The 15,535-nt window shown below is 35.8% G+C and overlaps 1 protein-coding gene across 1 annotated transcript in view; it reads left to right on the top strand.

The window, feature by feature from the left end:
• The window catches only part of CLIC4 (chloride intracellular channel 4), an 85,665-nt gene extending 73,392 nt beyond the window's left edge, over positions 1–12,273 (top strand). The window contains exons 5-6 of the mRNA XM_081226044.1: positions 7,850–8,031; positions 8,735–12,273. Of these exons, the coding sequence (XP_081082170.1) occupies positions 7,850–8,031; positions 8,735–8,899 (347 nt within the window). The 3' untranslated portion in view covers positions 8,900–12,273. The remainder of the gene's footprint in view (positions 1–7,849; positions 8,032–8,734) is intronic.
• The last annotated feature ends 3,262 nt before the right edge of the window (positions 12,274–15,535 follow it).

Raw genomic sequence — 15,535 nt, 5'->3', positions numbered from 1 at the left:
AAATGATTTCAGATGAACACCCAGAGATGCAGGAGGGAAGGGAAAGCAGAGAATAGTATAAATATATTATAAAATATAAACGAATACTGTCTGTATAGAACAGTAGTGTCTTCTGGGATTTAAAATATATGTCAAGGGACTTCCCTGGTGGTGCAGTGGTTAAGAATCTACCTGTCAGTGCAGGGGACATGGGTTCAATCCCTGGTCTGGGAAGATATCACATGGCTCAGAGCAACTAAGCCCATGTGCCACAACTACTGAGTCTGCACTCTAGGGCCCGCAAGCTGCAAGTACTGAGCCCGTGTAGGGCCCATGTGCTGCAACTGCTGAAGCCCGCATGCCTAGAGTCCGTGCTCCCCAACAAGAGAAACCACCACAATGAGAAGCCTGTGCACTGCAACAAAGAGTAGTCCCCGCTCGCCGCAACTAGAGAAAGTCTGTGCACAGCAATGAAGACGCAACGCAGTCCAAAAAAAAAAAAAGTCAAATTAATACACAAAACAATAGTAGCGTATGAGACAGGAGGGAAATTAAATACAGTTAGAGTGTTCTAAGGTCCTTGCATTATCCTGGAAGTGGTAAAAGTTATAATTAAGCTTTAGTAAGTCAAGGAAACAAAGTCTAGCAAAGGAATGTAGCAAAGGAATGTGTGATACTATGATCCAACAATCCCACTACTGGGCATATACCCAGAGAAAACCACAATTCAAAAAGACACATGCACCCCAATGTTCATTGCAGCACTATTTACAATAGCCAGGTCATGGAAGCAACCTAAATGCCCATCGACAGATGAGTGGATAAAGAAGATGTGGTACGTATATAAAATAGAATATTATTCAACCATAAAAAGGAACGAAATTGGGTCATTTGTTGAGACGTGGATGGATCTAGAGACTGTCATACAGTGAAGTAAGTCAGAAAGAGAAAAACAAATAACGTATATTAATGCATGTATGTGGAACCTAGAAAAATGGTACAGATGAACCGGTTTGCAGGACAGAAATTGAGACACAGATGTAGAGAACAAACGTATAGACACCAAGTGGGGAAAGCTGCGGGGGTGTGGGGATGGTGGTGTGATGAACTGGGCAATTGGAATTGACATGTATACACTGATGTGTATAAAATTGATGACTAATAAGAACCTGCTGTATAAAAAATAAATAAAATTCAAAAATTATATGAAAAAATGTATGATACACAGTGGAGGGGGAAATGAATAATAATTTTTAAAAAACTTAATCCAAAAGAAGGCAAGAAAGAAGAAGAGAACACAGAACAGGAAGGCAAATAGAAAACAAATGTATGATGGCAGTTCTAAACCAAAGTTTGTAGTCATTATGTTAAATGTAAATGATTCAAATACTCCAAGTAGAAAACAGAGTTTGCTAACTGCATTAAAAATGTGTTGCTTATGTACAAGAAGGAATTATCTCTCTCTCCCTCCCTCCCTCCTACATTTGAAATACACACCAATAGATAAATAGACAGATAGGCTGACTGACCCAGGAAAGTTGAATGTAAAATGGTGTAAATACTAACCAAAAGAAAGTTGGCAAAACTATGCTGACATTGCACAAAGTAGACTTTGAGGAAAGAATCATTGCAAGAGATAATGAAACATATTTCAGACTGATTTAAAAAGATTAACCTACCAGGAAAATAAAATAATTCTAAATTTGTGTAACCAAATAACTACCCTCAAAATATATAAACCAGATTGACAGAGCTAAAAGAGAAATAAACTAATCCACAATCTCAGTGGGAGATTTTAACTTATTCCCTTAGTAACTGTTAGAATCTGCCAAAAAGAAAAATTCAGTGAGAATACAGAAGAATTGAATAATACAATGAACAAATTTAATCTCATTGATATATAAATTTAATCTCACTGTGCCCCACAACTGCAGAATATACCCTTGTTTTTCAAATGCACATGGAACACAAAATTGACTGTAAAGCTGAGCCATAAAGCAAATCTGAAAAATTTTCCAAAAAATGGAAATTGAAATCATATAGAATATTTTCCCTGACCACAAAGAAAAGCTAGATATTAGTAACAAAAGTACAGCTGGAAAATTTCTACATGTTTGAAAATTAAGCAGTGCATTTCTCAATAACCCATAGGTTGAAGAATAACATGATGAAAATATAGCATGTCTAAATTTATATGCTACCACTAAAGCTGTGTTTAGAGGAAAATTTATAGCTCTAAATGCATATATTAGAAAAAAGAAGGGACTTCCCTGGCAGACCAGTGGTTAAGACTCCGTGCTCCCAATGCAGGGGGCCTGGGTTCGATTCCTGGTCAGGGAATTAGCTCCTACATGCCGCAGCTAAAAGATTCCGTGTGCCGCAACTAAAGATCCTGCCTGCTGCAACAAAGACCTGGTGCAGCCAAATGAATGAATGAATGAATGGCAAAAAGAAGAGCTAAAAATTGGTAACCTTAAAGTATCCACCTCAGGGGTTTAGTTAGATCAGCAAATCAAGAAGGTAGAAGGAATGAGATACTAAAAGAGTAGAATTTTATGAAATAGAAAACAAATGTGACAGGATTTGGAAAGCTATAAGTTAGTTCTTTGAAAAGTCTAATAAGAAAATGGATAAATCCTTGACAAGAAAAACTAAGAAAAGTGAGAGAAGGCAGCAATAACCAATATTAGGAATAAAAGGGGATTACTACAGCTCTTGCATTTAAATGATTTTTGGAGGATATTATGACAATGTTTATAAATTTGTTTTTTTTTAATTTATTTAATTTATTTTTATATTTGGCTGCGTTAGGTCTTTGTTGCTGCGCCTGGGCTTGCTTTAGTTGTGGTGAGCAGGGGTCACTCTTCATTGCAGTGTGTGGACTTCTCATTGAGATGGCTTCTCTTGTTGTGGAGCACGGGCTCTAGGCACGTGGGCTCAGTAGTTGTGGCTTGCGGGCTCTAGAGCCCAGGCTCAGTAGTTGTGGCGCACAGGCTTAGTTGCTCCGCGGCATGTGGGATCTTCCCGGACCAGGGATCAAACCCGTGTCCCCTGCATTGGCGGCGGATTCTTAACCACTGTGTCCCCTGGGAAGCCCTATGCTTATAAATTTGAAAACACTATTGCATCAATTTACAGAAAGTACAATGTAAGAAAATTATTGCAAGAACAGATTCAAGATGTGAATCATCAAGATATCTATAATTAAAAACCATTTCACAAAGATGGCTTCACTGATGGACTCTTCTAAGCATTTGGGAAAGATGTAACATCAGTCTTGCATATACTCTTCCAGGAAACAGAAAAGAGGAAATACTTTCCAACTTGCTTTTTGAGGTCAAACCACACAAAAACATCAAAAGAAAGTAACTTTCAGGCCAGTCTCTCTGAAACATAGATGTAAAAGTCTAAAACAAAATATGCCAAATCCAGCAATATGAAAAAAGATAATGCACATAAAACCAAGTTGAATTTAATTCAGGAATGGAAGATTGTTTGGACATTCAAAAATCTATTCGAATTATCACAATAATAGAATAAAAGAAAAATTATGTGATCATTTCAATCAATGCAGAAAAAGTGCTTGATAAAATTTAATACTTATGATTAAGATGTTTATTTTCTAAAAATTTGCGAAAAAGATATAGGAAGGAATTTCATTAATCTGACAGAGAATCTACAGAAAAGTTACAGCAAGCATCATAATAGGGGAGTAGTGAAAGATTTCCTCTTGAAATTGAGAACTGAAGAAGGATGCTTACTGTCAGCACTTCTATTTAGCATTGTAGTGGAGGTCTTGGCCAGTATAATAGACAAGAAAAAGTAATGAAAGGTATGAGACTTATAAAAGAAAGGATAAATTTGTCGTTATTCTTAATATAATTGTACATGTAGAAAATCTAAAATAATCTACTGATAAACCATAAGAATAAAAAAAGTGAATTAGCAGGGTGGTTGCATATGAGGCTATTATAAAAATCAATTGTATTTGTGCGTGTTAGCAAGAAACAATAGAAAATGTGATAAAAATATTTATACAATAAAAAATGTCAAATATTTAGAAATAAATTTAACAAAAATGGGCAAGGCCTCTACATAGAAAGCAAAAGAAATGGAAATTTCTTTCAATTTCATAAAATAAAAATTTTAAAAGAAATAAATGATATTCATAGATTGGGAGACTCAAAATTATAAAGATGCCAGTTTGCAAGTTGGGGTTGTGTTGAATCTATAGATTATTCAAAAGTCCAACAGCACATGCGTGTGTGTGTGTGTGTGTGTGTGTAAATTAACATGCTAATTGTACAGTTTATTAGGGAAATGTAAGGAGCCAAGATGATTTTGAAGAAAGATGTGTTTTAAAACTTCCACTACCTGATATCAAGACTTGTTATAAAGATACAGTAGTTAAAACAGTGTGGTATTAACAGAAGGGTAGGCAAATAGAACAGTGGAACAGAATATAGAATCAAGAAAATATCCCTATCTCACACCACACACAATCAGTTCTAAGTGGATTGTAGATATAAATATGAATGGTAAATAATATATCTTCTAGAAGATAATGGAGAATAGCTTCATAATTTGGGAGTAGGTAAGGTTTCTTAAGCTGAACACAAAGTACTGATCATAAAAGAAAAAAAATAAATTGGACTACATTAGGTTTAGTAACTTATGTTCATCAAAAGTCACCATTAAGCAAGTGAAAAGGGGGAAGGTATGCATAATACATATAACCACAAAGGATTTGCATCTGCATATATAAAAAGACTGCAGGGCTTCCCTGGTGGTGCAGTGGTTGAGAGTCCGCCTGCCGATGCAGGGGACATGGGTTCGTGCCCCGATCCGGGAAGATCCCACATGCCGCAGAGCGGCTGGGCCCGTGAGCCATGGCCGCTGAGCCTGCGCGTCCGGAGCCTGTGCTCCGCAACGGGAGAGGCCACAACAGTGAGAGGCCCGCGTACCGCAAAAAAAAAAAAAAAAAAAAAAAAACCAGACTGCAAGTCAGTACAACAGACAGTCCAAGAGAAAAATGAACAAACAGCACTTTACACAAAGAGGATATCCAAAGAGTCAATAAATATGAAAATATGTTAAACCGAATTTGTCATACCCAAGAATGGTTAAAATTAAAGAGACCAACAATACCAAATGTTGTTGAAGATGTGAAGTAACTGGAACATCCATACACTGCTGCTTGCTGTGCTGAACTTGGAAAACTGATCACAGTTTCTACTAAACCTGAACACACACATACCCTATAACCTACATCTCCATTTAAAAAAATTGAAAAAAAAAATTTATTGAGGTATCATTGACATATATTAGTTTCAGATGATATTTGTATACTATGTGAAATGATGACCACAATAAATCTAGTTAACATCAATCACCACATGTAGATACAAAATTTTTTTCTTGTGATGAGAACTTTTAAGATTTACAACTCTTAGCAACTTTCAAATATGCAGTACAGTATTATTAACTGTAGTCGCCATGCTATACATTACATCATTTTCACTCCATCCATTTTGCCCACCCGCTGCCTGTGGCAACCACAAATCTGTTCTCTATATCTATGAGCTTGTTTGTTTGTCTGTCTTTTACGAGTCTACGTATAAGTGAGATCATATGGTATTTGTCTTTCTCTGTTTGACTGACTTTACTTAGCATAATGCAGCTGAAGTTTCATCTGTGTTGTTGCAAATGATAAGATTTCATTCTTTTTTATAGCTTAATAATATTCCATCATATGTATGTGATGTATGTGTGTGTGTGTGTATATATATATACACCACATTTTCTTTATACATTCATTTATCAGTGGGCACTTAGGTTGTTTCCATATTGGATAAATACCCAGAATTGATATTGCTGGATTACATGGTAGTTCTGTTTTTAATTTTTTGAGGAACCTCCATACTGTTCTCCACAGTGGCTGCACCAATTTACACTCCCATCAACGGTGCCTAAGGGTTCCCTTTTCTCCACATCCTCGCCAACACTTGTTATTTCTTGTCTTTTTGATTATGACCATTCTAACAGGTATGAGATATCTCATCCACAATTCCATTTTTGATAGGAATATGAATAGATGCACACCAAGAGATTTGCACAAGAATGTTTGTTACACTGTTAGTCATAAGCCCCAACTGTAAACAACACAAATGTCATTAACAGTAGAATGGATACATATTTATTCTATAATCATATAATGAAATGCCGAATAATGACAAAAATGTATTATCTGCCTCACACAACACCATCAGTGGTGTTCCTTAGGGTTCTGTCCTAGGCCCTCTGCTTCTCCTTCATTTCCATGGCTTCAGCGTTCATTTGTGCTTTCAGGACTTACAAATATATTGCCCCAGCCTAGTCTGTTCCAGACTAGAACTCAACTGTCTGTGGACATCGCTGCTCAGATGTCTTACAGACATCTCAAAGTCAGCATATACTGAACTCATCTCCACATTTCCTGAATCTGCTTCTCCTCTAGGAAGATACATGTCTCAGCAATGGTGCCAGCGTTCACCCTGGGAATCTTTTGTTGATCAGCTTCTCTATACTACTTTCATTTGCCAAAATATAAACTGAGAGTAGGAACCTTTTATGTTTTATTCAGTAGTGAATTTAACGATGCTTGGTACAAAGCTTGGCATGTAGTAGGGCCTCCATTTGTATTTTGTTGAATACTTCTATCCTCCCTTTTCCATATTCAGTTTGGTTTCCAAGCTCGGTAGGTTTTTATCTCCTAAGTACTTCTAAAATCCTTGTAATGCCTACAGCCCCTACCTAGCTAAGACTACCATCTATTGTCTGGACTACTTTGAAGGGATCAAGGGATGAGTCAGTGGGAGCAGTTTGGAAGAAGAGGTATAAGGTTAGGACATTTATGTTGCTGGTGAAATATCTAATATACAGCATGTAAAACTTTGCCTTTTTCTGTGATGGATCCAACTTTATTCAAACTTATAACTAATATGGAGTGTCACCTCATGATTTTAACTTTCTTTTATGGCCAAGTACTGTACTCATCAGTGTGAACTCACCTATTCTGGGAGTGGGAGGTGAAGGTGGGTTGAGAGGATAAAAGGCAAAAAGGGATAAGGGAGGATCTGTCTTTTGTTATTTCATATTCCTTTCTAATGATGTTCCCATCCCCTGTTTGCTAAGGGTCACTAACCTTGACTTTCTAGATATACAGGGTGGCTGCATCCTGCTTCTCTCTGAATTATAACATATAGTATCTTGATCTATTTTGCTAATGAGGCCTCCAATTCAGATTGTAAATTGAACTTTCTAATCTACCTCTGTTTTTCATGTTATTATAAGATAGTGCTATTTTTGGCTTCTTATGTATATTAAGGCAGTGCAAAAACTTCAGGCTTCTCTGCTTGGAGTGCTTGGATTGGAGTTTCTTAACACAGTTCATGGATATAAATCCAAATATTTTTACGGGAGCAGGACTTAAAATTGAGGGCAAGAATCTGTCTCGGCAAGATTTTCTTTCCTAGATTTGAAATAATAGGTTTGCCTTTTCTCACCCATTTTTTCCCCCAGTTTAAATATCAACTGTGTTGGGCCCTGATTTGTTTGTATATGGGGCATTTAGTTATTAACAAATTTTTATAGATACCACTATCTGAAATTATCATGCTTGTTTTTATATTTATCTATAATTTAATCTATAAATTTGTTTGTTTTATCTCTCTCCCCCAAGTAAATAAGCTCCATGAGAGCAGGAACCTTGTCTGTTTTGTTCTCCTGTGTCAGAGAAACATTTGACAAATAGTTCTTGACTGAAGGAGTAAAGCTTCTACTTGGGGCTTGGGTGGTTTTTCTTCTTAGAGTATTTCCATTTTTCTTTCAGCATTGGAGAGGGGTCTCTTGAAAACACTGCAGAAACTGGATGAATATCTGAATTCTCCCCTCCCTGATGAAATTGATGAGAATAGTATGGAGGACATTAAGTTTTCCACACGTAAATTTCTGGATGGCAATGAAATGACACTAGCTGATTGCAACCTGCTGCCCAAACTGCACATTGTCAAGGTAGGCCTGCAGGATGTGGGGCACTATTACACCTAGTATCTGTTTACTAAGGCAGCACTTCCTCTGTGTAAAACTTGGCTGATCTTCTGACACGCACTATTTAGCACGGCCCCAAATAGTGTAACTTAATGTTGTTCAGGCAATAGTTGAAACACCCTAGGGTTGATTAAATGGAAAATTCTGTCTTAAAATCAAGGCATATGAGAAATAGGATTTTTTTTTCTGTGACTGCATAAAAATTCAAAGATGTAACAGGTAACTTTGAAGTGGTTGCTACACTGACGTATAGCATCAAACTTTGTTCTCTGATCACCTGGCTTTTTCTTTTCAAGGCAGAAAATATTCATTGAGCATTTATTGTGTGAAACACTATGCTATATAGGATGGTTGTGCAGTAAAGATCAAGATCAAGAAAAACAGAGATCTAAACTAGTGTGTTTGTGTTTAAAGTATTTATCCAGTGATTATACTTGGCTGTTTCTCTGGATGGCCAAGGCAGGCATTTGCAATGACCATCACACTTCTGAATCTCTGGTGTAGCGTGCAGTCCTTATTTAAAAGTCTAGTTAGAATGAAGGTGACAGACTTCAGGTAGAAGCAGTTTTCAGAGATTCACAGAATTAATTTGCCCTGAAATCAGATATATGTCTAGTTTATAAGACATGGCATATAAATGTTAATTTTTGATCTCTTTGTATTTCAGGTGGTGGCCAAAAAATATCGCAACTTTGATATTCCAAAAGGAATGACCGGCATCTGGAGATACTTAACTAACGCATATAGTAGGGACGAGTTCACCAATACCTGCCCCAGTGATAAGGAGGTTGAAATAGCATATAGTGATGTAGCCAAAAGACTTACCAAATAAAATAACACTTACGAGAGAGATGTCTTCACATCTTCCCCTGACTAAGAACATGCTTTTCCTAACAGACTGCTCCTCTTCCTATAAAATAGAAACTTTATTTTGCACAAACATGCAGTTATTCCAGATTAGGATAAAGGATAGACAAGGTATAGTAGCTATCTTTAAATATATACTCCTAAGCAGTATTATTTTAAAATTCTTTTACCCTGCCTACCTCCCCTACCCCGTATCCTCCTCTCTAATTTGGAGACACTCCGTAAAAACTTTTCACTTTAAAGGCAGTTTGCCATCTCTCTAGAGCCCTCACCACTGTCTCCATTCACTGTGTATAGATGGCAGAACTTTTGAGGTTCACTGTTTAACTGTTAAAATAGTAATCACAACCTCATCAGGCCCAAACTGGTGCATAATGCACGGTACAAGGAATATTTATGTATTTTTGGAATTTTATAATATTTAGTAAGAGTATATGAAAGGATTGCTACTGTATCAAAATATTCTGTTTCAGTTTAGTCTATCCTGGATATGTACTAAAGGATGTTACCACCAGAGAAGAGAGCCTTCTACAGAAAGTCACTACAGATTTTGCTATTTTACTTTGTATGTGGATTTTTACTTTTGCCTAAACACATTTATCCTTCATATCAATTATAATATCTGACACTATGTAGAAGCTAAAAGTCTAGAGGGAGGAACAATATTTGCAAGATCTTCTTCAAGCCTTTTATGCATATAAGAGAACCCAATGGGCACGTGATACTCTCTGTCTAAATATGTTACTGGTTATATGTATTTTGCCCAGTGCCATTCATTTGGAACATTATTATTTTCTTCCTTTATTTTAAAAATGCTCCTTTTTTAGGTAAGCATCAGCCTTGCTGTTTGTAGATCATTTGAGCAACACTACGTAAACTGATATTTAGTTGATTTAGCTATAGCAGTACAATGATTAGTAATGTAAAAATTAATCTAAGGAATGTAGTGTGGGTTTGTCAAAATATCAAGTAGAATTTTGTTTCTAAAGCACATTTAATGTGGATAATCTAAAGAATACATTATCCATCCTATATTGAAAATAAGATAAAACACATAGATTACCACTCCACCCCCATTTACTGTTAGACTTTGGGTAGAGGATGGTTCACTTCTTTTGGACTGAATTATAGTTGTGATGGTGACTACATATTGACTGCAGTTTTGCCTAATCTCAATCATTGCACTTCCTTCAATTAAATTTTCCTACAGCCACATTGAGGAATAGCAGTCTTCATGTTTGTTTGTTTCTTAAATTGAAGTCCTAAACCAGGAATTATTTGTGTTGTAACAAGGGAGGATGAACTTGGTGAAAACAAAACAAAAGTTTGCTATGTATTTATTCATTAAAAAAAAAAAAGACTTTCTATGTACTACTCCAAAGACTGTGATTGTGACTATAATAATGTTTTGGTAATTTTTATACCTAACCTGTTTAAGAAATGCTATTTCTCATAGGCTGCTTTTGGAAATTTTAAGTATATTGCTTTAAAATGGCAGTGTTTTCTTCACTATGATATGCTAACATTTAGTAAGCACTGGCTTTATGGAAGCAGCTTGATTTTTTAATAAGCATTCTGCATTTTTTAAACCTATCAGTGATTAGCTTGGTATAGAAAGATAAGAAAAACTCCATATTGTATCCATTTGGCTCAGGGAGATTTCTTTGCTTTACCTTTCTTAGAACTCCTTATTGCTGATCAAAAGTTTGGGTACCCACCTTTTTGTAATAAAATGTTGGTTGATGATTTATCTTGTTCCAGGAAGAAGCATTATCAGGTTATATATTGAGAAATTCTATAGCAGTAGCTTCCGTGGGTGAATATGTCACCTCTGCACCAATACACAGACAGCCATCTTCACTTTTCACTTACTTTTACGATAATGGTAACTTGGCATCAGGTGACATTGAATCTTGCCTCATAACTTAAAGCATGGAAAAGATTCAAGAGAAGTGGGGATGTCTATTTCAAGTGAACAGTGGACTAACTGGTGCAGAGTAGAAGGCTAATGAGGAAAAAGCTACAGTCCTCAAAACGGATGAAAAAAACACATTCTGAAACTCAGTTGTGAAGTGTTTTCCACTTTGGATATTTATTCTCTTCTTCTTCTTCTTTTTAAAAATTTATCCCATGATTGTACTTGGCTGTCTCTCTGGATGTCCAAGGAAAGCAAGGTCTATCTGTTATAATTTTGATGAAGGTAGAATTATTTTTCTGTTGAAAGACAGATCTTATTTATCAGGGAAGTTAGATGAGGTTGAGATTGGCAAATGGACGAAAGCTAGTAAGAAAGATGATCCTAGAATATGCTTTTTACCCCATCTTACATTTGTGGAAAGATCATAGCTTCATGTCTTGGGAGATTTGGGACATGAAAGTTTTCATGTCAGTTCTTGAGTATATGGGTTGACACAGTAGAAATCATCTGTTATTATTTCTACAACTACTGAATCATTTTCCCCTTCATTTAAACCCCTTTTGTTCCATTTAAACAAGGAGATTAGAGTCTGAATGGAAGATCTTACTAATTTCCAAGGGATTCTGAGAAATTTTTGTGTTCAACATTTGGAAAGCTGTCTACCATTTCAATTGATGTAACTTCCTTTTTTAAAAAATGTAGATGCAGATTTTCTATACAGTTCTGTTATTTTCTTTTACTAGGATTGTTGACTTTAGTGATAAAATTCATGTAAGATTTTATTTCTTGGTAACTTTGGTTTATACAACTACCTTTATTATTTTTTTTAATACAACTATCTTTAAACCCTTGAGCAATCTGTATACAATGAAGAGGTTTCTGACATTTATTCTTACACTCAGTTGATTGACTTTAGAATTTAGGCATATTTACTTCTGTTGTTTCGAATCTCTCCAGAGTTGCATGTAGATAGCTTTTATTTCTGTGCATTTAAAATATCCATTTAGAAAATATCTACATGGTAAAAATGAGAAGAAATAGAAATGTATTTTTTCATGAACATTTTGATACACATTTCATCAAGTTTATTGATTAACCAATTTCTTACACTGTTTATAATCAGTATTTGATTCAAAGAAAGGGAAGCATTCATTATTGTTATAATATATGGTCTTTTTTATTCCATCCTTTACAAATTACTAAGGCTGGGGCTGTCAAAATTATATTTTTGTCATGGAAGAAATTTTCAACTCCCCCAAATCATAATGTTGAACGGAATTGGAGTATTTTCTTTAAATTAGTTGAAAAGGAAAATGAAAGCTTATTATAGAATACTTGTATTTTCTTTTCTGTCTCTGGAACCCGTATATTGCTGGCAGCTATTGTATTAAAAAATAAAGTATATTTTCACTATCATAAAAGGTTCTTTTCTACCCCCTCATGAAAATAAATAACAATCTGGGGTAAAAGTGTTTTACTTGAGACTACTTTTTTTCATGAGTGGCGATTCAGCACATTTAGTAGATTAAAGGTGAAAAACCATATGATCCTCTCAATAGGTGCATAAAATAATTTATAAAAGCTTTCATGCTACCCATTCTTAGCGAAATAGGACCAGAGATTAACTTTTTTTAACCCAATAAAGACATCTGCCAATAACCTACAGCAAATTTCATATATAAATATGAAACAGAAGCCCTCTCATTAAAGTCAGAAATAAAACAGGATTGCCTTCTATCACAGCTATTACTCAGCTATTTTCCATAGCTGCTTTATTAGAGGCATCCTACACCAATGCATTAAAATCAGTAAAAAGAATAAGGAATGGAAAAGAATAGACCAAATGACTTCTTTGCAGATGATGCATATATAAAAAAATTTAAATAACCTACTATTAGAAATAATAAAATTCAGGGACTTCCCTAGTGGCACAGTGGTTAAGAATCCACCTGCCAATGCAGGGGACATGGATTCGATCCCTGATCCGGGAAGATCCCACATGCTGCAGAGCAGCTAAGACCATGCACCACAACTACTGAGCCTGTGCTCTAGAGCCCACGAGCCACAACTGAAGCCCGTGAGCTCTAGGGCCTGTGTGCTGCAACTACTGGAGCCCGTGTGCCTAGAGCCCATGCTCTGCAACAAGAGAAGCCACTGCAATGAGAAGCCCGTGCACCACAATGAAGAGTAGCCCTTGCTTGCTGCAACTAGAGAAAGCTCGCACACAGCAACGAAGACCCAGTGCAGCCAAAAAAATAATAATAATAAAATTCAGATGCTTACTAGATACAAGATTTAGGAACAAAAATCAATGTAATTTCTATATACTAATATTAACTACATTAAAAATAAACTAGTAACGGTTTCTTCTGGAAGAAAACTGGGTGACTGAGAAAAATGGATGGGAAATTGTCAGTGTATACTTTTTTGAGCTTTTAGAAATTTGTACCATAAATATATTACTTATTCTAAAAAATTAGAAGTGTTTTAAAAGATAATCTCTAAGATATTTAGGATCAAATCTAACAAAGAATGTGCAATTCCTTTATGGAGAAAAGTACAAAATATTATCAAAGGACCTAATAGAAACCTGCTCAGTGGATAGGTATACCATGTTCATGGATGGAGAATGTAAAAGTATAAGAATTTCAATTCTGTCTTAAGTAATTTATAAATGCAATATATTTTACCAACAAAATCCCAAGAGGATTTTTTGGAAACACAGATAAAAGGATTCAAAACATTCATATAGAAGAAGTGTGGCCCCCAAATAGCCAACATTTATCTGGAGGGGGGAGGGAAAGAAAGGAAACTTGCCTGACAAGATACAAAGTCTTAAAAGCTTATAGTAATTGCTGGGTAGGATATAGTAAGTCACACAAACACAACACTCCTGCTGCAACTACCAGAAAAAACTGGTAAACAGTTTTTCGTTTAAAACACGAAAATACTATTTTTAAACATCAGAAAACTGTGGAAGCAATAAGGACTAAATGAATTGAATTTCAGAGGAGAAAGCCTTTCTGAGGTGAACTTATGGTCTGGCCATTTTTTCCTTTGGGGGCATTTCCTGATTCTGGGCCTGGAAGTGAGGATTGGGTTTGGCCCATGGAGAGGGCTTTACTGGGTAAAAGAAAATCATAAGGCTCTTGGTGATAGGGCGTACTGGAAACCGGAGACATCTTAAATATGTGACTGGTTTTCTCACAGGACATTTGCTGAATTCCAGAGCTCTACAAGCCATGCTAGAAGCTAAGCCCAGGGCCTCCAAGAGGCAGAGTGAAATCTCCCACGATGACACAATACTTAGGAGACAAAATTTCATTAGAGGGAGGGCTTACCTGAAACACAGAAAGCAGCTGCAGCTTAGTGGTTGCCAGTCACTAGGGATGGGAGAGGGAATTGACCACAAATGGACGTGAGTGGTCTGTTTTAAATATGGATTGTAGGTAAGGGTCTAGTATCCAGAACATATAAAGAATTCTTACAACTCAATAATAAAAAGACAACCCAATTAAAAAGTGAGGAAGGATTTAAATATATATGTCTCCAAATAAGATATACAGATGACCAATAAATACATAGAAGCTTAACATTATTAGTCATTAGGGAAGTGTAAATCAAAAACCACAAAAAACACCCTCTAGGATGGCTATAATTAAGAAGACAGACAAAAGTGCAGTGATGTGGAGAAATTAGAGCCTCATACATTGCTAGGGGGAATGTAAAATTGTGCAGCCACTTTGGAAAACAGTTCGGCAGTTCCTCAAAAAGTTAAGCATAAAGCTACCCTATGATCCAGCAATTCCACTCCTAGGTTTACAGCCAGGAGAGTTGAAAACTACATCATTGTACATAGATGTTCATGGCATCATTCTTCATAGTAGCCAAAAATGGAAACAACCTAAATGTCCATCAACCAGTGACTGGATAAACATACCTATATCAAGGCCATTAAAAAACTACTGATACAAGCTACAACATGAACCTTGAAAACATTATGCTTAGTGAAGCCAGACACAAAAGGCTACATATTTTATGGTTCCACTTATATGAAATGGCCAGCATAGACAAATCTATAGCGACAGACAGTAGATTAGTGGTTGCCAAGAGCTGGAGGAGGAGAGAATGGGGAGTGACTGCTAGTGAGTACAGGTTTCTTTTTGGAGTGATGAAAATGTTCTGGAATTAGCCAATAGTGATGATTGCACAACTTTGTGAATATACTAAAACCTACTGAATTGTATACTTTAAAAGGGTAAACTTTATGATATATAAATTATACCTCAATTAAAAAAAATTACAACAGGGGCAATTCTGCCTGCTTAAAACTTTTGGATAATCAGTGTATACACAGGTTGATTGGCAAAGTTAGTGATGTCGATTTCCCTTGTATTTGAATTAAAGTTCAATTTAAATGTTATCCAAAATATATTCTTAAAGAAGAAAGAGGAAAAAAAAATTGTGCTAATGGCTGCTCAACTTTATAAATTTACTAAAAATCATTTAATTTTGTTCATCTAAAATGGGTGAATCCTACAGTTTGTAAATTATACCTCAGTAAAGCTGTTTGGAAAAAAAAAGAAATAAAAGCTCAAATCTGAAATTAAGAATTCATCATGTGGGTTTAACAGCAGAGCCCACACAGCAGAAGGCAGGATTAGTGCTTGAAGATAGGCCAAT

Source organism: Mesoplodon bidens, assembly GCF_964165515.1.
Source record: "Mesoplodon bidens genome assembly, chromosome: 2".
Taxonomy (NCBI): Eukaryota; Metazoa; Chordata; class Mammalia; order Artiodactyla; family Ziphiidae; genus Mesoplodon; species Mesoplodon bidens.
Note: the sequence above shows the minus strand (reverse complement) of the source record. Positions and strands in the feature narration are given on the sequence as shown.